Here is a 25872-nt window from a genome sequence, read left to right as displayed (position 1 = left end):
GTGTTCCTTTTGTCCAGGTAGGAAAGGGCAGTGTGGAGTGCAATAGAGATTGCATAATCTGTGGATTTGTTTGGGCGGTATGCAAATTGGAGTGGGTCTAGGGTTTCTGGGATAATAGTGTTGATGTGAACCATTACCAGCCTTTCAAAGCACTTCATGGCTACGGACGTGAGTGCTACGGGTCTGTAGTCATTTAGGCAGGTTGCCTTTGTGTTCTTGGTCACAGGGACTATGGTGGTCTGCTTGAAGCATGTTGGCATTACAGACTCAATCAGGGACATGTTGAAAATGTCAGTGAAGACACCTACCAGTTGGTCAGCACATGCCCGGAGCACACGTCCTGGTAATCTGTCTGGCCCCGCAGCCTTGTGTATGTTGACCTGTTTAAAGGTCTTACTCATGTCGGCTACGGAGAGCGTAATCACACAGTCGTCCGGAACAGCTGATGCTCTCATGCATGCCTCAGTGTTGCTTGCCTCGAAGCGAGCATAGAAGTGATTTAGCTCGTCCGGTAGGCTCGTGTCAATGGGCAGCTCGCGGCTGTTCTTCCCTTTGTAGTCTGTAATAGTTTGCAAGCCCTGCCACATCTGACGAGCGTCGGAGCCGGTGTAGTATGAAGACGTCAGTCAGGAAGTTAAAGCTTGGTCGCAAATGGGTCTTCCAAATGGACAATGCAGACCCCATTTTCAAAATGTCCCTGATTGAGTCTGTAATGCCAACATGCTTCAAGCAGACCACCATAGTCCCTGTGACCAAGAACACAAAGGCAACCTGCCTAAATGACTACAGACCCGTAGCACTCACGTCCGTAGCCATGAAGTGCTTTGAAGCATACTTCCAAAGTTGTGGCAAAATGGCTTAAGGACAACAAAATCAAGGTATTGGAGTGGCCATCACAAAGCCCTGACCTCCATCCTATAGAAAATGTGTGGGCAGAACTGAAAAAGCGTGTGTGAGCAAGGAGGCCTACAAACCTGACTCAGTTACACCATCTCTGTCACCAGCTCTGTCAATTCACCCAATTTATTGTGGGAAGCTTGTAGAAGGCTACCCGAAACATTTGACCCAAGTTAAACAATTTAAAGGCAATGCTACCAAATACTAATTGACTGTATGTAAACTTCTCACCCACTGGGAATGTGATGACAGAAATAAAAGCTGAAATAAATAATTCTCTGTACTATTCTTCTTCACATTCTTAAAATAAACTGGTGATCCTAACTGACCTAAGACGGAAATGTTACTAGGATTAAATGTCAAGAATTGTGAAAAACTGAGTTTAAATGTATTTGGCTAAATTGTATGTAAACTTCCAACTTCAACTGTATTAATATGGGCTATTTTCAGCCCTTTCCTGGGTAACTCATCGGAGACAGACATAATACTGAAAAGAGCAGACAAAGCAAGAGAAAAAAATATACATTCAGCAGTCCATTAATCAATTGATGTGTGTGCGTGCACTGCGAGGTTGAGGCTACGAACCCATAGGCTTGGCTCTCTCATGTCACCCTGCCACAGGCCCCCCCAGTCAACACCACCTTGAACATTGCCTGCTGCAGTTGTTGGAGACATGTACAGTTTGCAGCCGAACATGCAGCATAGAGAAGACCAACAAGGGGACCCTCATCAGCATCATACAGACATGTCCTCACTGTGAGAATTCCTACAAATATAACAGTCAGCCACATGTTGGAGCGAATCTACGCTGCTATGATCATCAATGAGGCTCTGGCAAAGACCTCACCTCTTGCCTGCTCACCAACGGTCATCGATGGGGAGAACAGATTTAGGTAGGTTTTATCTGACCGTTCAAACTTCCACATAGTACCTGTTTGTGTGTCAGATATCACCTATCCTAACTGCCATTGGTAATAGAACAGTGATTGTGTGTGTTCATAGAAACATGTATGGAGCCAGTACATAGAGACTTGCAAGATGATGTGATGGAGTCCAGACTGACAGATGGGCTTGATGCTGATGTCTCTGAATGGAGAGGGACCTGGCACTTGGCATTAAAGTTTTGCTCGACAACTTTGACCTGTATTGTCTTTTTTTATTATTGAATTGAATGGTATCAGTCAATATGGGGAGTGAGAAACCATGTGTATTCTGCACTAGGATCAGGGAACTCCTTTTGTGTACCCGACACCACACAGGATGGTATGACCACTCTGACTAGGTAGCCCCATTACCACCAGACAAAATGGACACGGTATCTGTTTCGGCTGGGAATGACCATGAAAGGTGAAACATGCACATTGTTATATTAGCAGAACCCTGCTTTTATGGTATTAGTGTAAAATGTTGTTTATTCTACATGGACCTGTTACTACATTTTAAAGTTATCAAAACACTTAGTTTAGAATATCTACATAAATTCATCAATTGCCTTCTTATCATATTACTCTGTAGGCTACTTACCTTTTCAAAGCTCCCTCTGGCATCTCACCATACATCTGCCTGTAGTTATTAAACTCAACCTGCAGGAGGTTTATTTGTTGTGATTGAGTGGGAGGAAACAGCTGCGGGCAAGGTTCTGACAGATGGGTGTGTCTAGGTGGTGGCAAGGACACACCCAAGAAACACACACATCAAACCACACCCCCAAGCCAACTCTTTTCATGGCCGCCAGCATTTCTTGGGGAGCAATCCAAAAAACGAGGCCAAATCAGCAGGTGCAGTTCCCCTTTAAAGGCACCTTGAATTGAGGTGTTCGTTCTACAAACTGCGGCCTGCCAATCAACTGAATCTTTTGTTTTTGGTTTGAGATTAAATAATTGTTCAATGAGCACGCTCATTTTTTTCACACTCCTATATCAAGTGCCGGATTTTCATTCAGCAAAGTCACTCAAGCTGCATTAGTCGGACAAGAAGAGGGAAATTCGATGGTGGATGACTGGCATTCATACACCTGAGTGAGAATGTGAAAACACAAACTCAGGAAAGTCACCTTCATTACATTTACATTTACATTTAAGTCATTTAGCAGACGCTCTTATCCAGAGCGACTTACAAATTGGTGCGTTCACCTTAAGACATCCAGTGGAACAGCCACTTTACAATAGTGCATCTAAATCTTTTAAGGGGGGGGGGGTGAGAAGGATTACTTTATCCTATCCTAGGTATTCCTGAAAGAGGTGGGGTTTCAGGTGTCTCCGGAAGGTGGTGATTGACTCCGCTGTCCTGACTGTCGCTGACCTTCAACAAACCACAATGAAGTAATTTTCCGCCCAGAATCACAAACTCTTTCTCTGCCTCAGTCTCTTAACCTCTGTCACCCCCCCCTCCTCCTCAACACACACACACCACCACCCTTCTACACTACTCCTCTCTCACACTGCTACCACAGGCAGACAAGTGGAACTATACTGGAGACAGATACAGAATTTATGAGCAGAATACCTTCAAACTCAGCTCAGTCTTCTCTCCTAAAGCTTTCCAGGTCACTGACTTGAACCTTTCCTATCTTTTGTTTTTCTTCTGTTGTGGCTTCTCCAACTTTTCTCGCACAAAGACCAGGACCACTACATGGACAGAATCATGTCTGTTGGGTCTTGCTGTTTGGTTATTAAGTGTAAGCTGACAGCTGTTTTAATTATGTTTCGTATCGTTACTCTTCGTATCACTTTGACTAATGTGCAAACCTCTCTTTTTCAGGAGAACCAAGCAAGTTTGACCCCACATTCAGAGGACCAATCAGCAATAGGTAATTTCCCCCTTTTGCCTTCTTTGCTTTTGCCTTCACAGCTCAACAGTGGGTCTTGTTTCATTTGTGAGAGGCACTGAGTGCTTGTTGCTATGTGTGATCCCATTTCCAGACGGTGAGTGTTTTCACTATACTGCTGCTAATAGCTAGCAGTGGTGATGAAATGAGAGTGCTGCCAAAGGGCTGTCCCACTGGTGATGTACTGCTCACATTTTAGGGCTTCGGTGATGTACTACACAACTTTTAGTACTACACATCAATGTTAAAGACTCAGTCACCATGGAACTGCCCATATCGACAGTAGTGTTTGATTTGATATAAAACATAATGTTTTATCGAATGAAGGGCTTTGTCCCTTACCCTCTAAAAGTAGTGCAGTAATTAAATAATAGGGTGTCATTTGAGACGGCGCCCATGGTCTGCTCTGATCTCTGCTTTGGCTGAACTGAAGAAAAAAAAAACGAAATTATAGGCTATAGCCATTAACTTTCAAGCTAATATTGAATATGAGTTAAGCCTATTCTCATACAGACCCTGTGAAATGTCAGTGTAGACCCAGTGTTTAACTTACATTTCAGATATTATAAGAGATTATCCTTTGGTGAAATAACTAAATATTAATCCATAGAATTTAATAGATGGATTTGGTGCTTTGGAAAAGCACAAATCTCCTCAGACAGAAAGACTATTAACCATGGAGATAAAACATTCTATTCTAATACCAATCATATTATACATGTCTTTGCCACTATATTACAAACCCAAACATTTGAGATTTCTTAGCCAGCCTTCACAGATGATACAGACCCTCCCTTCCCTACCCATCTCCTAGCATTAAACCTGACAGAAGCCTTTTCTCTCCTGTCTGACAGTGTCACAGCTAAAAGCCTGTCAGAGAAAAAGGGGGAGGAAATCGATGGCTATTAGAGACTCAGGTGACTGACTGGCTGCAATCAGTGTGGCTGCAGTGCCAACCAGCTGGAACAGGGACCAGGTCAACCGGCTAGAGCCAGACAAAGAGGGGTGGCAAGGAGTGGAGCAGAGTGGGATGTTTAAATAAGCAATGAGGAGGACACTTCAAATCCTTTATTGGACATCACTGACAAAACCTAACCAGGGGAAAAGAGAGGAGAAAATGAAAGTGTCTGGGTGGTTGATTGTTATGGTGGGATAATGCTGGAGGATTGGCGTTGTGGGGATTGTAGTCATCTTTGTGGTTTTGTTTTGAGTGTTTGTCAATGGAAATGTATTAGGACTAATTGTATGATTTTAAGAGTGTTGTGGGTGCACAGACCTCAGATCTGCCATCCACCCATCTCCAACTGTTTCTTCATCAGCTTATATTCACAAGGCTCAACTGACAATAAATAACACCTTATCTAGCAGATGAGGGAAAGTGTCTTTCACTTCTTAATTAGGTAAGAGTACATTATTGCAGTTATTCTCATAGAGAATGTGAAAAATACATTGATCCTTTACTGAAGGCTTCCCTTGAAGTCAGAGTAGGGAGCTGCAGAGATGTAATTATAGATCCTGTGTGTGTGTGTGTGTGTGTGTGTGTGTGTGTGTGTGTGTGTGTGTGTGTGTGTGTGTGTGTGTGTGTGTGTGTGTTTGTGAAGCTCTTATGGTGGCAAAAATTACACAGGAATGAATTATTAAATTATCACACTTTTTATAGCTACACAACAACTGTTAATGTTGTTCTATTTGATTATTTTAGGATTTCTCTGTATCAGTGTTTTCACCCAAGCAGCCATTTCAGGGCTCAGTGGATATCTTATTAAATATATGTTTCAGCTACCCAACAAGACAGAGATCCTCCCCAGATAACTAAGACTATGTTGAAAAGTTTTCTAAAGCTGTGTATGTGTATTGCTTCATCTTTTTCTGTATTAGAATATAGTTAGTTTTCACCTTTAAAACAGTGAGAGTCCTACCTGTATAATGAGAGCTACCTATGAGATTCTTACACACTCATACCTCAAAATACCCGCTTGGGTCGCTCGCTATTTCATAAGTAAGTACTGGTTAATGACTATGTCTCATGTCCTTACGATATCCGTGTTCAAACTTACAAGTGCAGTTTGTTGCAAAGTTGTTATAAAACCAATGAGTGGACATGATGAAGTGAAGGGTTTGTAGCCAGCTAGCGACCCTCTATTTGTCAAGTTCTGCCCCCCACCCTCGACTCTAAGAACACTTCTCGGTTCCTGTCAAGGATGAGACGTATGGAACCCACCCACCTCTGCCCATTTACTAGTTCTGCTGCTGACCATATATTTTCTCTGGCTCGCCACACAGAAGACTAATCGTTTTTTTCCTCCCGTCTGTTTATCCAATCATTTACAGTAGCTCAAAGATGCTGAAAACTTTGACTAGGCCTATTTGGGGACACTTTTGTCTGGTTGTTCTTTTTGAGCTCATAAATATAGATTTGCTTTGTTATGTGCAGTTATAATTTCAAGCCCATATTTCACTCAGGGTGCCAACTGCCACCTTCTCATTACCGTTCACAGCGATTGTTAGAATCATTAATCAAGTTCCTATTCAGAGACATAAAGCAGTCCTGCAGGAATGGATCAGTGGTTTTAATTAAAAACAAGAGACATTAATTCAGTCTCTTCAATGTCTATTTTGAGTGAGCGATATGGAGTCGTTTAATGATGGGACTTTAAAGATGGCCGCATATTAAACCAGTCGACTATTGAATCTCTAGCCTGGTCTCAGATCTGTTTGTGTTGCCTTTCCAACTCCTTGTCACTGATTGCCGCAAGTTGGCAAAAGAGCACGAACAGATCATGGACCAGGCTATTGAATCCCAAGTCGCATCAATTCTCATAATCTGACTGTTTCTCTCCTTCCTAAATTCTCCTGTGAAATTTGAATTTATGACAGCGATTAAGCGAACAGCACAGGGCCCCCCAAACACATGACTGGTTCAGAGGCAGTGATTTATAAAACAACATTTTGTGTGCCGATAACTCCTGAAAGGCAACACATAAATTGCAGCGCGGCGTTGAGAGGTCCCTGTCTTGGTGATTTATCTCTATAAATTGTCCATCACCCTTCAGTCGTTCTTTATCATAGAGCTCACAGGCCAATGTTTATTATTTTTTAATTATTCTAGTGCAGGCTAAGGAAGGCCACCAAAAATTCAGAAATTTCCATCCCCAACTACATCATTTTCCGACAAGATAGAACTGCCAAAGGGGGCGGAGTTGCAATCTACTGCAGAGATAGCCTGCAGAGTTCTGTCATACTATCCAGGTCTGTGCCCCAACAGTTCAATCTTTTACTTTTAAAAATCCACCTTTCCAGAAATAAGTCTCTCACTGTTGCCACTTGTTATAGATCCCCCTCAGCCCCCAGCTGTGCCCTGGACATCATATGTGAATTTATTCCCCCCCCATCTATCTTCAGAGTTCATACTGTTAGGTGGCTTAAACTGGGAATGTTTAACTTCTTGCGTCGAGCCATCCCGGATCCGGTATCGTGACTACAGCTTCAAGCTCATTACCATAACGCAACGTTAACTATTCATGAAAATCGCAAATTAAATTAAATTAATCTATTTGCTCTCAAGCTTAGCCTTTTGTTAACAACACTGTCATCTCAGATTTTCAAAATATGCTTCTCAACCATTGCAAAACAAGCATTTGTGTAACAGTATTGATAGCTAGCGTAGCATTTAGTGTAGCATTTAGCGTTAACATTCAGCAGGCAACATTTTCACAAAAACCAGAAAAGCATTCAAATAAATCATTTACCTTTGAAGAACTTCGGATGTTTTCAATTAGGAGACTCTCAGATAGCAAATGTTCAGTTTTTCCTGAAAGATTATTTGTTTAGGACAAATTGCTCCGTTTTCTGCGTCACGTTTAGCTACGAAAAAAACCTGTATCCAGGATTGTGTAAATCTATCCGCAAGCTCATTAGCATAACACAACGTTAACTATTCATGAAAATCGCAAATGAAATGAAATTAATCTATTTGCTCTCAAGCTTAGCCTTTTGTTAACAGCACTGTCATCTCAGATTTTCAAAATATGCTTTTGAACCATAGCTAAACAAGCATTTGTGTAACAGTATTGATAGCCTAGCATAGGATTATGCCTGGCTTTCAGCATGCAACATTTTCACAAAAACCAGAAAAGGATTCAAATAAAATCATTTACCTTTGAAGAACTTCAGATGTTTTCAATGAGGAGACTCTCAGTTAGATAGCAAATGTTCCGTTTTTACAAAAAATATTATTTTTGTTGACAAATCGCTCCGTTTTGTTCATCACGTTTGGGTAAGATTTTTTTTATTTTTTTTATAAAATATTAAGTCATTAAAACGCGAACTTTTTTCCAAATTAACTCCATAATATCGACAGAAACATGGCAAACCGATGTTTAGAATCAATCCTCAAGGTGTTTTTCACATATCTATCGATGATAAATCCTTCGTGGCAGTTGACTTTCTCTTCTGAAGAAATGGAACGCGCATGGACCTACAGATTACGCAATAATTGTTTGAAGTTTCATCTTGGTTTCGCCTGTAAGATCAGTTCTGGGGCACTCACAGATAATATCTTTGCAGTTTTGAAAACGTCAGAGTGTTTTCTTTCCAAAGCTGGCAATTATATGCATAGTCGAGCATCTTTTCGTGACAAAATATTGCGCTTAAAACGGGCACGTTTTTTTATCCAATAATGACATAGCGCCCCCATAGGTTGAAGAGGTTAACACCCCGGCTGTCCTACAATCTAAACTAGATGCCCTCAATTTCACACAAATTATCAAGGAACCTACCAGGTACAACCCTAAATCCGTAAACATGGGCACCCTCAAAGATATCATTCTGACCAACTTGCCCTCTAAATACACCTCTGCTGTCTTCAACCAGGATCTCAGAGATCACTGCCTCATTGTCTGCGTCCGTAATGGGTCCGCGGTCAAATGACCACCCCTCATCACTGTCAAACGCTCCCTAAAACACTTCAGCGAGCAGGGCTTTCTAATCGACCTGGCCCGGGTATCCTGGAAGGGTATTGACCTCATCCCATCAGTAGTGGGTGCCTGGTTGTTTTTTTAAAAGTGCTTTCCTCACCATCTTAAATAAGCATGCCCCATTCAAAAAATCTAGAACTTAGGACAGATATAGCCCTTTGTTCACTCCAGACTTGACTGCCCTTGACCAGCACAAAAACATCCTGTGGTGTATTGCATTAGCATCGAAAAGCCCCCGCGATATGCAACTTTTCAGGGAAGTTAGGAACCAATATACACAGTCAGTTAGGAAAGCTAAGGCTAGCTTTTTCAAACAGAAATTTGCATCCTGTAGCACTAATTCCAAAACGTTTTTTCGTTTTGTAGTAGGAATTAATTCCAAACCTGCCCGCTTGACCCTATCCCCTCCTCTCTTCTCCAGACCATTTCCGGAGACCTTCTCCCTTACCTCACCTCGCTCATCAACTCATCCCTGACCGCTGGCTACGTCCCTTCCGTCTTCAAGAGAGCGAGAGTTGCACCCCTTCTGAAAAAACCTACACTCGATCCCTCCGATGTCAACAACTACAGACCAGTATCCCTTCTTTCTTTTCTCTCCAAAACCCTTGAACGTGCCGTCCTTGGCCAGCTCTCCCGCTATCTCTCTCAGAATGACCTTCTTGATCCAAATCAGTCAGGTTTCAAGACTAGTCATTCAACTGAGACTGCTCTTCTCTGTATCACGGAGGCGCTCCGCACTGCTAAAGCTAACTCTCTCCTCTGCTCTCATCCTTCTAGACCTATCGGCTGCCTTCGATACTGTGAACCATCAGATCCTCCTCTCCACCCTCTCCGAGTTGGGCATCTCCGGCGCGGCCCACGCTTGGATTGCGTCCTACCTGACAGGTCGCTCCTACCAGGTGGCGTGGCGAGAACTGTCTCCTCACCACGTGCTCTCACCACTGGTGTCCCCAGGGCTCTGTTCTAGGCCCTCTCCTATTCTCACTATACACCAAGTCACTTGGCTCTGTCATAACCTCACATGGTCTCTCCTATCATTGCTATGCAGACGACACACAATTAATCTTCTCCTTTCCCCCTTCTGATGACCAGGTGGCGAATCGCATCTCTGCATGTCTGGCAGACATATCAGTGTGGATGACGGATCACCACCTCAAGCTGAACCTCGGCAAGACGGAGCTGCTCTTCCTCCCGGGAAGGACTGCCCGTTCCATGATCTCGCCATCACGGTTGACAACTCCATTGTGTCCTCCTCCCAGAGCGCTAAGAACCTTGGCGTGATCCTGGACAACACCCTGTCGTTCTCAACTAACATCAAGGCGGTGGCCCGTTCCTGTAGGTTCATGCTCTACAACATCCACAGAGTACGACCCTGCCTCACACAGGAAGCGGCGCAGGTCCTAATCCAGGCACTTGTCATCTCCCGTCTGGATTACTGCAACTCGCTGTTGGCTGGGCTCCCTGCCAGTGCCATTAAACCCCTACAACTCATCCAGAACGCCGCAGCCCGTCTGGTGTTCAACCTTCCCAAGTTCTCTCACGTCACCCCGCTCCTCCGCTCCCTCCACTGGCTTCCAGTTGAAGCTCGCAACAAGACCATGGTGCTTGCCTACGGAGCTGTGAGGGGAACGGCACCTCAGTACCTCCAGGCTCTGATCAGACCCTACACCCAAACAAGGGCACTGCGTTCATCCACCTCTGGCCTGCTCGCCTCCCTACCACTGAGGAAGTACAGTTCCCGCTCAGCCCAGTCAAAACTGTTCGCTGCTCTGGCCCCCAATGGTGGAACAAACTCCTCACGACGCCAGGACAGCGGAGTCAATCACCACCTTCCGGAGACACCTGAAACCCCACCTCTTTAAGGAATACCTAGGATAGGATAAAGTAATCCTTCTCACCCCCCTTAAAAGATTTAGATGCACTATTGTAAAGTGGCTGTTCCACTAGATGTCATAAGGTGAACGCACCAATTTGTAAGTCGCTCTGGATAAGAGCGTCTGCTAAATGACTTAAATGTAAATGTAAATGTAAATGTTTTGTGACACTGTAAAGTCCATGGAGAATAAGAGCATCTCCTCCCAGCTGCCCACTGCACTGAGGCTAGGAAACACTGTCACCACCAATAAATCTACGATAATTGAGAATTTCAATAAGCATTTTTCTACGGCTGGCCATGCTTTCCACTTGGCTACCCCTACCCCGGCCACAGTTCTGCACCCCCCGCAGCAACTTGCCCAAGCCCCCCCACGCTTCTCCTTCATCCTTCATCCTTCCAGATAGCTGATGTTCTGAAAGAGCGGCAAAATCTGGATCCCTACAAATCAGCTGGGCTAAACAATCTGGACCCTCTCTTTCTAAAATTATCCGCCAAAATAGTTGCAACCCCTATTACTAGCCTGTTCAACCTCTTTTTCGTATCGTCTAAGATCCCCAAAGACTGGAAAGCTGCCGCAGTCATCCCCCTCTTCAAAGGGGGAGACACTCTAGACCCAAATTGTTATAGACCTATATCCACCCTGCCCTGCCTTTCTAAAGTCTTCTAAAGCCAAGTTAATAAACAGATCACCGACCATTTCGATTCCCACCGTACCTTCTCCACTATGCAATAGGGTTTCCGAGCTGGTCATGGGTGCACCTCAGCCACGGTCAAGGTCCTAAACGATATCATAACCGCCATCGATAAAAGACAGTACTATATATCGATGATGTCGCTCTTGCTGCTGGTGATCCACCTCTACACAAACGACACCATTCTGTATACATCTGGCCCTTCTTTGGACACGGTGTTAACAAACCTCCAAACGAGCTTCAATGCCATACAACACTCCTTCTGTGGCCTCCAACTGCTCTTAAATGCTAGTAAAAGTAAATGCATGCTCTTCAACCGATTGCTGCCCGTACCCGCACCTGCACGTCGATTGCTGCCCGCACCCGCACCTGCACGTCGATTGCTGCCCTTACCCGCACCTGCACGTCGATTGCTGCCCTTACCCGCACGCCAGACTAGCATCACTACTCTGGACTACTTCTGACTTAGAATATGTGGACAACTACAAATACCTGGGATGTCTGGTTAGACTGTAAACTCTCCTTCCAGACTCACCTTAAGCATCTCCAATCCAAAATTACATCTAGAATCGGCTTATTATTTCACAACAAAGCCTCCTTCACTCATGCTGCCAAACATACCCTCGTAAAACTGACCATCCTACCGATCCTCGACTTTGGCGAAGTCATTTACAAAATCGCCTCCAACACTCTACTCAGCAAATTGTATGTAGTCTATCACAGTGCCATCCATTTTGTCACCAAAGCCCCATTTACTACCTACCACTGCAACCTGTATGTTCTCATTGGCTGGCCCTTGCTACATATTTGTCACCAAACACAGGTCATCTATAAGTCTTTGCTAGATAAAGCCCCACCTTATCTCAGCTCACTGGTCACCATAGCAACACCCACCTGTAGCACACGCTCCAGCAGGTATATTTCACTGGTCATCCCCAAAGCCAACACCTACTTTGGCCGCCTTTCTTTCCAGTTCCCTGCTGCAAATGACTGGAACAAATTGCAAAAATCACTGAAGCTGGAGACTTATATCTCCCTCTCTAACTTTTAGCATCAGCTGTCAGAGCAGCGTACCGATCACTGTATCTGTACACAGCCTATCTGTAAATAGCACACTCAACTACCTCATCCCCATATTGTTATCTTTTTTTTTTTTGCTCTTTTGCACCCCAGTATCTTTACTTGCACATCATCATCTGCACATCTATCACTCCAGTGTTAATGCCAAATTGTAATTATTTCGCCACTATGGACTATTTATTGCCTTACCTCTATAATCTTTCTACATTTGCACACACTGTACAGACATTTTTATATTGTGTTATTGACTGTACGTTTGTTTATCCTATGTGTATCTCTGTGTTGTTGTTTTTGTCCCACTACTTTGCTTTATCTTGGCCAGGTCGCAGTTGTAAATGAGAACTTGTTCTCAATCTGCCTACCTGGTTAAATAAAGGTGAAATATATCTAATTTTTTTTCATAAAATATGTAGCATGATTTTTGGGGGGCCACCAAGTTTTCTGAGCAAAAAATAATAATTTTTATTGTATCTTTTAAAATCATTTTTCTTGGACATAGAGTATTGTAAAATTATTAGGAAATAAGCTAAATGTGATTTTAATTTTAAGGGAAACTGTAACCAAGTATTCCCAGGTATAAATAGAGAGGCATATGTGATCGTATCGCAATATTTGAAATTCAGTTTTTTTCAAATACTATATCTGTTTGAGATTCTTGCGGACAATTTGCAGTGTACAAATTATTTCTAACTATGTAACTAGGGACCCCTGTCTATTGTTTCACTCTGAGGGAGATAGGTGGGAACATACTGAAGGATAGATACTGTACTCTGCAGGTTGTTTGTTTGTATACACTACCGGTCAAAAGTTTTAGAACACCTACTCATTCTTCAAGGGTTTTTTCTTTATTTTTTATTATTTTCAACATTGTAGAATAATAGAGAAGACATCAAAACTATGAAATAACACATGGAATCATAAACAAATCCAAACATATTTGAGATTTGAGATTCTTCTAATAGCCACCCTTTGCCTTGATGACAGCTTTGCACACTCTTGGCATTCTCTCAACCAGCTTCACCTGGAATGCTTTTTCAACAGTCTTGAAGGAGTTCCCACGTACTGTATGCTGAGCACTTGTTGGCTGCTTTAACTTCACTCTGCGGTCCGACTCATCTCAAACCATCTCAATTTGGTTGAGGTCGGGGGGTTGTGGAGACCAGGTCATCTGATGCAGCACTCCATCACTCTCCTTCTTGGTAAAAATAGCCTTTACACAGCCTGGAAGTGTGTTGGGTCATTGCCCTGTTGAAAAACAGATGATAGTCCCACTAAGCCCAAACCAGAGGTGATGATGTATTTTGCAGTAGCCATGCTGGTTAAGTGTGCCTTGAATTCTAAATAAATCTCAGACAGTGTCACCAGCAAAGCACCCCCACACCATGTTTTATGGTGGGAAATACACATGCCATACTATTCACCCACACCGCATCTCACAAAGACATGGCGGTTGGAACCAAAAATCTTCCATTTGGACTCCAGACCAAAGGAAAAATTTCCACCGGTCTTATGTCCATTGCTCGTGTTTCTTGGCCCAAACAAGTCTCTTCTTATTATTGGTGTCTTTTAGTAGTGGTTTCTTTGCAGCAATTCGACCATGAAGGCCTGATTCACGCAGTCTCCAATGAACAGTTGATGTTGAGATATGTTTGTTACTTGAGCTCTGTGAAGCATTTATTTGCGCTGCAATTTCTGAGGCTGTTAACTCTAATGAACTCTGCAGCAGAGGTAACTCTGGGACTTCCATTCCTGTGGCGGTCCTCATGAGACCCAATTTCATCATAGCGCCTGATGGTTTTTGCGAATGCACTTGAAGAAACTTTTAAAGTTCTTGAATTTTCCGTATTTACTGACCTTTATGTCTTAAAGTAATGATGGACTGTCGTTTCACTTTGCTTATTTGAGCTGTTCTTACCATAATATGGACTTGGTCTTTTACCAAATATGGCTATCTTCTGTACCTTGTCACAACACAAATGATTGGCTCAAATGCATTAACCTGGAATGAAATTCCACAAATTTACTTGTAACAAGGCACACCTGTTAATTGAAATGTATTCCAGGTGACTACCTCATGAAGCTGGTTGATAAAGCCAAGAGTATGCAAAGCTGTCATCAAGGCAAAGGGTGGCTATTTGAAGAATCTCAAATATTAAATCTATTTTGATTTGTTTAACACTTTTTTGGTTACTACATGATTCCATGTCTTATTTCATAGTTTTGATGTCTTCAATTTTATTCCATAATGTAGAAAATAGTAAAAACAGAGAAAAACCCTTGAATGAGTAGGTGTGTCTAAACTTTTGACCGGTAGTGTATATAGGGACATTATCCATGTGTGCTACTCTGAGTTGATTTTAGTGTCCTCAGGATCTTTAGAATCCTGATTCTGAAAAAGTATTATCTTTCTAACTTTATTTCACACACACAAACACCCACAATCCTACACACAAACACCCACAATCCTACACACAAACACCCACAATCCTACACACAAACACCCACAATCCTACACACAAACACCCACAATCCTACACACAAACACCCACAATCCTACACACAAACACCACAATCCTACACACAAACACCCCAATCCTACACACAAACACCCACAATCCACACAACACCCACAATCCTACACACAAACACCCACAATCCTACACACAAACACCCACAATCCTACACACAAACACCCACAATCCTGCACACAAACACAAATCCATCCTGCACACAAACACAAACACGCACAATCCTGCACACAAACACCCACAATCCTACACACAAACACCCACAATCCTGCACACAAACACCCACAATCCTGCACACAAACACCCACAATCCTGCACACAAACACCCACAATCCTACACACAAACACCCACAATCCTGCACTCAAACACCCACAGTCCTACACACAAACACCCACAATCCTACACACACAAACACCCACAATCCTACACACAAACACCCACAATCCACAAACACCCACAACAATCCTACACACAAACACCCACAATCCTACACACAAACACCCACAATCCTGCACACAAACACCCACAATCCTACACACAAACACACACACTCAAACACCCACAGTCCTGCACACAAAACAATCCTGCACACAAACACCCACAATCCTACACACAAACACCCACAATCCTGCACACAAACACCCACAATCCTGCACACAAACACCCACAAGCCTACACACAAACACCCACAAGCCTGCACACACACACCCACAATCCTGCACACAAACACCCACAATCCTGCACACAAACACCCACAAGCCTGCACACAAACACCCACAAGCCTGCACACACACACGCACAGTCCTGCACACAAACACCCACAATCCTACACACAAACACCCACAAGCCTGCACACAAACACCCACAAGCCTGCACACAAACATGCACAGTCCTGCACAAACACCCACAAGCCTGCACACAAACACCCACAATCCTACACACAAACACGCACAATCCTGCACACAAACACCCACAAGCCTGCACACAAACACAAACACCCACATGCCTGCACACAAACACCCACAAGCCTGCACACAAAGACCCACAAGCCTGCACACAAACACCCACAAGCCTGCACACAAACACCCACAAGCCTGCACACAAACACCCACAAGCCTGCACACAAACACCCATAAGCATGCATACAAACACCCACAAGCTTGCACACAAACATCCACAAGCATGCATACGAATACCCACAAGCCTGCACACAAACACCCACAAGCCTGCACACAAACACATAAACACACACACATTCTCTCTCTCTCTCTCTCTCTCTCTCTCTCTCCTCCCTATCTTCCTACCTCTCTCTCTCTCCACTCTCTCTTCCTACCTCTCTCTCTCTCTCTCTCTCTCTCTCTCTCTCTCCTCCCTCTCTTCCTACCTCTCTCTCTCCACTCTCTCTTCCTACCTCTCTCTCTCTCTCCTCCCTCTCTTCCTACCTCTATCTCTCTCTCTCTCTCTCTCCCTGCTTGAGTTTAGCTGATGTTTCTGCTCTCACGTCAGTGTGTTTAATTCTCATCAGCTGGTGAATGAGAGTTAAGAGGAGAGTGTTATGCTTTCAGCATCACCCATGGTTGTTCCAGAGGACTGGAAAGGACAGAGCAGGAAAACACTAACTACTGTACTATGGGCAGACCTAATATCAACAGGGAGGCAGAACCTTCAACCTGTCTTACCACTATTCCTTCTACTACTACTGCTTAACTGTATTTAAGAATATGAATACTTAATAGGATTGTGTGTAAATAGTATTTTTGTTGTCTCTTAGTGTCTTTCCAATATATAACGCTTATTTTATTCAGTTATTTTGCTTGTTTCGTTTTTATTGATGTATTATTATTTAAACATAATGTAATGTCCTTGTCTATAACTGTTCTGTTCTTCGTCATGTATTTGTGCGTTTTATGAGGACCCCAGGAAGAGTAGCTGTTGCATGTGCAGTAGATAATGGGGTTCCTAAACTATTCACACGGCTCAACATTGTGTGTGTGTCTGTGTGTGTGTGTGTTTGTGTGTGTGTGTGTTTGCGTGTGTGTGTGTTTGCGTGTGTGTGTATGTGTGTGTATACGTGTGCGTGCGCGTGTGTGTGTATACGTGTGCGTGTGTGTGTATACGTGTGCGTGCGCGTGTGTGTGTATACGTGTGCGTGCGCATGTGTGTGTATACGTGCGTGCAGGTGCTTGTGTATGTGTGTATTTGTGTATTTGTGTACAGTTCTGTGTGTCTCGGCAGGCCTGTTGGATCTGGGAAAAGTGCTGCTCAGCTAAAGACTGAATTATTGAGCAGTGGGGAGCGTTGAGCAATGTGTTTGTGAAAGCCTGCTGTGCAGCTCAACACCAGGTCTACTACTACACTGTCAACTCAATGACCCAGTGCTGCCAATCACAACCTGATCACTATTCCCTAAACACATCACCTTACGGTCATGGTCTGTTATAACCCACTAACCTGGACTGTTGAGGTTCATGCATTCCAATGACAGTATACTGCTGGTGAAAGGGATTGGGTGCTCTCATTTTGTATTGCCCGGTCCCTGTGGAACTTTCGCCCAAAACAAACGCTGCCACTTGTGAAGGCCTTCCCTGACAGGTTAGAGAGGGGCTGGGCATAACTCTCATTGATAGAGGTCAATCCCAACCAATCAAATTGGAGTAATCAGACATTACCTCAGTGCTCGATAAGTAGTCAGCTGGGAGGCAAGGGAGGGATTTCTACACATTCGATTGATATGTAAGCTGAGTAATTATGTATTAATTATGATCCCCATTAGCCACTGCAAAAGCATCAGCTGCTCTTCCTGGGGTCCACATGAAGCATGACATAATACATAGTACAGTTCAAATTACAATACAAGATATATAAAATGGCTGTGTCTCTTCACAGTCCCCTTTGTGATTAAACATGACACTAGATAGGTCGCTGGATCAATGATTTCCTGGAGGCCACGCTAACAATTATCTCAAATCAAATCATGGATTGGAACACTTGCATGCACACTACCTATTGTGGATAAGTGACAATATCCAGTCCAGAGAAACATGTAAGCACTTGACACACACACACACTGGTACACACACTAGTACAGACACTGCAAGAGCCATTCCAGTGGCCAAACCCAGGGAAAGAGAGTGTGGGAATGTGACGCGTCCACAGGGATTGATAGCAGCAGATTGTTGAGGTTAATATTTCATTTAAACGTTTGGAAAACATCTCATCAATGCCATGGTTCCCCTCGGCTGCGGTTTGATCTTAAACAGAATAATGAACGAGGCCTTGATGGGTACTTATCTCTCTCCTCTCGTTTCTCTCTCCCTTTTACACTCTAATTTCTCTCTCCTATCGTTTCTCTTTCTGCGAGTATGTTGAGTATTGAAAGCCTTGTCAAGGGTATTTACATTTTCTTCCTCTCTCTCTGTCTCTCTCCTCTCTCTCTCTCTCTCTCTCCCTCTCCCTCTCCCTCTCCCTCTCTCTCTCTCTCTCTCCCTCTCCCTCTCTCTCTCTCTCTCTCTCTCTCTCTCTCCCTCTCCCTCTCCCTCTCCCTCTCTCTCTCTCTCTCTCTCTCTCTCTCTCTCTCTCCAGAAGCTGTACAGACGTGTTTTGCTGTGTGATCTTCATCATCGTCATCCTTGGATACATAGCACTGGGGACTGTGGGTGAGTGGATACCAAACCATAACCACTATTACCAGGAAAGTGTAAGGATGTCTATACAACTTTTCATGACATATAGGTCTACATGTATTGGACGAAACCCGATCTCTCACCTTCCCACAAGTCTAGGAAGTGAGACTAGCATTGGACAGACTAAATATTAGCCTTCGTGGAGTGAACGCTGTTTATAATCAGGGTTACTTAGAGAAAATTGGACACCTTGGAAAATGAAAATGGATGGCCCTGCCTTCAGCAAAATATATTTGATCTAAGCCCTCCTGTAACACTTTTTTTTTTAAACAAGTGACCCTCCCCTATACCCAAAATAATAATTCAAACAAAAAGTGGATACAGAGAAGATGCCTACCATTTACCCTCACTTCTTGGACAGATAATTGCCTTAGATATGCATTTTTAGAAACTGTTCTTCATCCGGTAAGCATTACATGGCAATGCAGGAATTTTGACAGCACATATGGCTACAGGGGGGAGAATGTTGTGGGTTCGCAGACCACTGTGGACAAGAGTAGGGCTGGAACTATCTCCTTTATAGTAAAAGCATTGCAGGAATTTCTCATATTGTTTGTAGGTCCAAGAAAAAAAATCATTTCGTAAACATTTAATGGAATTGTATGTAATTTTATATATTTTTTAATTTTTTTATTTGACCTTTATTTAACCAGGTAGGCAAGTTGAGAACAAGTTCTCATTTACAATTGCGACCTGGCCAAGATAAAGCAAAGCAGTTCGACAGATACAACGACACAGAGTTACACATGGAGTAAAACAAACATACAGTCAATAATACAGTATAAACAAGTCTATATACGATGTGAGCAAATGAGGTGAGAAGGGAGGTAAAGGCAAAAAAGGCCATGGTGGCAAAGTAAATACAATATAGCAAGTAAAACACTGGAATGGTAGTTTTGCAATGGAAGAATGTGCAAAGTAGAAATAAAAATAATGGGGTGCAAAGCAGCAAAATACATTAATAAATTAAATACAGTTGGGAAAGAGGTAGTTGTTTGGGCTAAATTATAGGTGGGCTATGTACAGGTGCAGTAATCTGTGAGCTGCTCTGACAGTTTGTGCTTAAAGCTAGTGAGGGAGATAAGTGTTTCCAGTTTCAGAGATTTTTGTAGTTCGTTCCAGTCATTGGCAGCAGAGAACTGGAAGGAGAGGCGGCCAAAGAAATAATTGGTTTTGGGGGTGACTAGAGAGATATACCTGCTGGGGCGTGTGCTACAGGTGGGAGATGCTATGGTGACCAGCGAGCTGAGATAAGGGGGGACTTTACCTAGCAGGGTCTTGTAGATGACATGGAGCCAGTGGGTTTGGCGACGAGTATGAAGCGAGGGCCAGCCAACGAGAGCGTACAGGTCGCAATGGTGGGTAGTATATGGGGCTTTGGTGACAAAACGGATTGCACTGTGATAGACTGCATCCAATTTGTTGAGTAGGGTATTGGAGGCTGTTTTGTAAATGACATCGCCAAAGTCGAAGATTGGTAGGATGGTCAGTTTTACAAGGGTATGTTTGGCAGCATGAGTGAAGGATGCTTTGTTGCGAAATAGGAAGCCAATACTAGATTTAACTTTGGATTGGAGATGTTTGATATGGGTCTGGAAGGAGAGTTTACAGTCTAACCAGACACCTAAGTATTTGTAGTTGTCCACGTATTCTAAGTCAGAGCCGTCCAGAGTAGTGATGTTGGACAGGCGGGTAGGTGCAGGTAGCGATCGGTTGAAGAGCATGCATTTAGTTTTACTTGTATTTAAGAGCAATTGGAGGCCACGGAAGGAGAGTTGTATGGCATTGAAGCTTGCCTGGAGGGTTGTTAACACAGTGTCCAAAGAAGGGCCAGAAGTATACAGAATGGTGTTGTCTGCGTAGAGGTGGATCAGAGACTCACCAGCAGCAAGAGCGACCTCATTGATGTATACAGAGAAGAGAGTCGGTCCAATAATTGAACCCTGTGGCACCCCCATAGAGACTGCCAGAGGTCCGGAAAGCAGACCCTCCGATTTGACACACTGAACTCTATCAGAGAAGTACTTGGTGAACCAGGCGAGGCAATCATTTGAGAAACCAAGGCTGTCGAGTCTGCCGATGAGGATGTGGTGATTGACAGAGTCGAAAGCCTTGGCCAGATCAATGAATACGGCTGCACAGTAATGTTTCTTATCGATGGCGGTTAAGATATCGTTTAGGACCTTGAGCGTGGCTGAGGTGCACCCATGACCAGCTCTGAAACCAGATTGCATAGCAGAGAAGGTATGGTGAGATTCCAAATGGTCGGTAATCTGTTTGTTGACTTGGCTTTCGAAGACCTTAGAAAGGCATGGTAGGATAGATATAGGTCTGTAGCAGTTTGGGTCAAGAGTGTCCCCCCTTTGAAGAGGGGGATGACCGCAGCTGCTTTCCAATCTTTGGGAATCTCAGACGACACGAAAGAGAGGTTGAACAGGCTAGTAATAGGGGTGGCAACAATTTCGGCAGATAATTTTAGAAAGAAAGGGTCCAGATTGTCTAGCCCGGCTGATTTGTAGGGGTCCAGATTTTGCAGCTCTTTCAGAACATCAGCTGAACGGATTTGGGAGAAGGAGAAATGGGGAAGGCTTGGGCGAGTTGCTGTTGGGGGTGCAGTGCTGTTGACCGGGGTAGGAGTAGCCAGGTGGAAAGCATGGCCAGCCGTAGAAAAATGCTTATTGAAATTCTCAATTATGGTGGATTTATCAGTGGTGACAGTGTTTCCTATCTTCAGTGCAGTGGGCAGCTGGGAGGAGGTGTTCTTATTCTCCATGGACTTTACAGTGTCCCAGAACTTGTTTGAGTTAGTGTTGCAGGAAGCACATTTCTGCTTGAAAAAGCCAGCCTTGGCTTTTCTAACTGCCTGTGTATAATGGTTTCTAGCTTCCCTGAACAGCTGCATATCACGGGGGCTGTTCGATGCTAATGCAGAACGCCATAGGATGTTTTTGTGTTGGTTAAGGGCAGTCAGGTCTGGGGAGAACCAAGGGCTATATCTGTTCCTGGTTCTACATTTCTTGAATGGGGCATGTTTATTTAAGATGGTTAGGAAGGCATTTAAAAAAAAGATCCAGGCATCCTCTACTGACGGGATGAGATCAATATCCTTCCAGGATACCCTGGCCAGGTCAATTAGAAAGGCCTGCTCGCTGAAGTGTTTCAGGGAGCGTTTTACAGTGATGAGTGGAGGTCGTTTGACCGCTGACCCATTACGGATGCAGGCAATGAGGCAGTGATCGCTGAGATCTTGGTTGAAGACAGCAGAGGTGTATTTAGAGGGCAAGTTGGTTAGGATGATATCTATGAGGGTGCCCGTGTTTAAGGCTTTGGGGAGGTACCTGGTAGGTTCATTGATAATTTGTGTGAGATTGAGGGCATCAAGTTTAGATTGTAGGATGGCTGGGGTGTTAAGCATGTTCCAGTTTAGGTCGCCTAGCAGCACGAGCTCTGAAGATAGATGGGGGGCAATCAGTTCACATATGGTGTCCAGAGCACAGCTGGGGGCAGAGGGTGGTCTATAGCAGGCGGCAACGGTGAGAGACTTGTTTTTAGAGAGGTGGATTTTTAAAAGTAGAAGTTCAAATTGTTTGGGTACAGACCTGGATAGTAGGACAGAACTCTGCAGGCTACCTTTGCAGTAGATTGCAACACCGCCCCCTTTGGCAGTTCTATCTTGTCTGAAAATGTTGTAGTTTGGAATTAAAATTTCAGAATTTTTGGTGGTCTTCCTAAGCCAGGATTCAGACACAGCTAGAACATCCGGGTTGGCAGAGTGTGCTAAAGTAGTGAATAGAACAAATTTAGGGAGGGTGCTTCTAATGTTAACATGCATGAAACCAAGGCTATTACGGTTACAGAAGTCGTCAAAAGAGAGCGCCTGGGGAATAGGAGTGGAGCTAGGCACTGCAGGGCCTGGATTCACCTCTACATCGCCAGAGGAACATAGGAGGAGTAGAATAAGGGTGCGGCTAAAAGCAATAAGAATTGGTCGTCTAGAACGTCTGGAACAGAGAGTAAAAGGAGATTTCTGGGGGCGATAAAATAGCATCAAGGTATAATGTACAGACAAAGGTATGGTAGGATGTGAATACAGTGGAGGTTAACCTAGGTATTGAGTGATGAAGAGAGAGATATTGTCTCTAGAAACATCATTGAAACCAGGAGATGTCATTGCATGTGTGGGTGGTGGAACTAATAGGTTGGATAAGGTATAGTGAGCAGGACTAGAGGCTCTACAGTGAAATAAGCCAATAAACTCTAACCAGAACAGCAATGGACAAGGCATATTGACATTAAGGAGAGGCATGCTTAGTCGAGTGATCAAAAGGGTCCGGTGAGTGGAGAGGTTGGTTGGGGGTCACGGCGATTTAGACAGCTAGCCAGGCCATCGGTAACAAGCTAGCATAGGATGGAGGTCTGTTATTAGCCACCTCTTGCGTTCCGTCAGTAGATTAGTGGGGTTCCGTGTGGTAGAGGGGATTAATCCAAATCACACAACAACAACAAAAATAAAAACAATAGATATAGTTATAGAGGCCCAAGAAGAAAACATAATAATAATCAAAATAAATAAATAAATTGTCTGATTGTCTATTCAGATAGCAGCCGATAAGACAGCTAACGGTTAGCAGGCCGCAGATGGGCGTTCAGGTAACGTCGCGACGGAGGAGCCAGCCGGATAACTCCTTCGGGTAGATAACGTCGGCAGTCCAGTTGTGAAGGCCCGGTGGGGCTCCGCGTAGGCAGTAAAACGGGTCCGGATAGGTGACTGCAGCCCAGGAGTGATTGATGGAACTCAGGAGTGATTGACGGAGCTGGCTAGCTCCGGAATAATTGATGTTTGCTCCGGAATCGACAAAAGCTTATAGTCACACGGATAGCTTCTGGATTAGCTTCTGGGCTAGCTTCTGGCTAGCTCCTGGCTAGCTTCTGGCTAGTTTCTGGCTAGCTTCTTGGAGTTTCTGGCTAGCTTCTTGGAGGATTACAGATTTGAGGTAAATAATACTTTTTTATAAATATAAATTGGTGAGGCGGGTTGCAGGAGAGTGTTTTGAAGATGAGTTGATGGAAAATTTAAAAAATGTATGTGAAAAAAGTTGTAAATATATATATATATATACGGGACACGACAAGACGAGGACAAAAGACGTCTGAACTGCTATGCATCTTGGAAAAAATATATTAGCAGAATATTTTTTAATACCACACAAATTACCAAAACTACAGGCTAGGAATGGACAGAGAATAGGCCTATCTTATTATATTTCTAAAATGCCAAATCAGTGTGTCTTGTTTGCAACAAAACTGTTCCTGTTTGCAGATATTTAAATCTGAGATGTCATTAGGAATCTGAGCATGGTACTTTCAAAAGTTAGGCTTACCTTTCCACCCCAGACAGAGTAAGCCTACCTTTCCACCCCAGACAGAGTAAGCCTACCTTTCCACCCCAGGCAGAGTAGGCCTACCTTTCCACCCCAGACAGAGTAGGCCTACCTTTCCACCCCAGACAGAGTAGTCATACCTTTCCACCCCAGACAGAGTAAGCCTACCTTTCCACCCCAGACAGAGTAGGTCTACCTTTCCACCCCAGACAGAGTAGGACTACTTTTCCACCCCAGACAGAGTAAGCCTACCTTTCCACCCCAGACAGAGTAAGCCTACCTTTCCACCCCAGACAGAGTAAGCCTACCTTTCCACCCCAGACAGAGTAAGCCTACCTTTCCACCCCAGGCAGAGTAAGCCTACCTTTCCACCCCAGACAGAGTAAGCCTACCTTTCCACCCCAGACAGAGTAAGGCTACCTTTCCACCCCACACAGAGTAGGACTACCTTTCCACCCCAGACAGAGTTGGCCTACCTTTCCACCCCAGACAGAGTAGGCCTACCTTTCCACCCCAGACAGAGTAGGCCTACCTTTCCACCCCAGACAGAATAGGCCTACCTTTCCACACCAGACAGAGTAGGCCTACCTTTCCACCCCAGACAGAGTAGGCCTACCTTTCCACCCCAGACAGAGTAAGCCTACCTTTCCACCCCAGACAGAGTAGGTCTACCTTTCCACCCCAGACAGAGTAAGGCTACCTACAAGTGTTTCCCTAAAAGCTGTCTGAGTTTAAACATCTTCTATTGTACAGAAAGTGAATAGCTTAATCAATGGATAGTGACAGAATTAGATTACTTCCCAAGCAAAGTAAATGTTTTGTCTCCTCGGCTTTAGAAGATTGTAGCTCAGCCTTTGAATGACAAATAAACTAAACAATGATATCCCCATATGCATCGGAGTCACGTCTTTCCTTGGTATTTTACAGCTTGTTTCTAGCATAAAGTATTGCGGACCAAATCGCTGTTATTGATCCCTTTATATAATCGGATCTGTTTTCTTTTCTTTAAAATCTTAAGATAACACGTGGTAGGCCAGTGATTGCCATTTTCTTTAATTAAAGAAAGATTTATGGCATACCCTCTCACACCCCCTCAATTTGAGTCTTGGTTTTAACTTAACAGCCCTTCACTGACACGTAGGTAGGCTATTTAAAGAGTACATGGTGGGTGGAGAAATTGACCGACAAATGGATGGATATGGATATAGCAGCCTATAGCTAGATTTCATCTGTCAAACAGGTAGGCCTAACTCTAATTTCTTAAATAGGAAGAAATAGGCTCCAACACAATGCCCTCTTGTTGTTAGTAAAGTCTAATTCAAATGAAGACCCGTTTTAATTAAATATACCTACTCTAATTTGCCTATTTTCATCAGCTGCTGCTTCAAGTTTCAGCACCACAGTGTAAATATCTCTAATCTGTCTTATTGAGAGGCCAATAACTCTGATAAATATATCATGGGCAAGAAACATATTGTTTTTAATGAAAATCTATTATAGTAGTAGCCACCGGTCCTCCTTTCCATCTTCGCGCTCTCCTTCTCAATTTGAATAGAACATAGGGTATAGGCTAGTCCTCGTGCAATAATTTTTGGACTAGACCTAATCACAAATTACTGAACTGCCACCGTAGGCCTACACAGCACAACCATTGGTTAGGCAGAACACACCAAAAAATGTATCAGCAAAAGCAGAGCAGGCCCGGGGCTCAGGGTTGGAATACCATTGCAGTGTGTAATGCAGCGTAGTTTTATTTACACCATGCCAGCAGCTATCTTAGAAATATAACTTTGCTCTTTGCTTCTCCCAGCACGTACTTCGTAGCCCCTAGCCTATAGGCTATGGATCATTTATTGAGACCTCACTAGATAGCCTATAGGCTATGGATCATTTATTGAGACCTCACTAGATAGCCTATAGGCTCACTTGGT

General features: G+C 43.8%; 1 protein-coding gene across 2 annotated transcripts in view; it reads left to right on the top strand.

Moving 5' to 3' along the window:
- Positions 1 to 25872, top strand: part of LOC115114828 (choline transporter-like protein 5-A) — a 106597-nt gene that overhangs the window by 58044 nt on the left and 22681 nt on the right. For both annotated transcript variants that reach the window (XM_065013349.1, XM_065013350.1), the window contains exons 2-3: positions 3658 to 3706; positions 18460 to 18533. In XM_065013349.1, the coding sequence (XP_064869421.1) occupies positions 3658 to 3706; positions 18460 to 18533 (123 nt within the window). The remainder of the gene's footprint in view (positions 1 to 3657; positions 3707 to 18459; positions 18534 to 25872) is intronic.

This window comes from Oncorhynchus nerka, linkage group LG9b, assembly GCF_034236695.1.
Source record: "Oncorhynchus nerka isolate Pitt River linkage group LG9b, Oner_Uvic_2.0, whole genome shotgun sequence".
NCBI classification, from domain to species: domain Eukaryota; kingdom Metazoa; phylum Chordata; class Actinopteri; order Salmoniformes; family Salmonidae; genus Oncorhynchus; species Oncorhynchus nerka.
The sequence above is the reverse complement of the archived record's forward strand: the minus strand, read 5'-3'. Positions and strand labels throughout refer to the sequence as shown.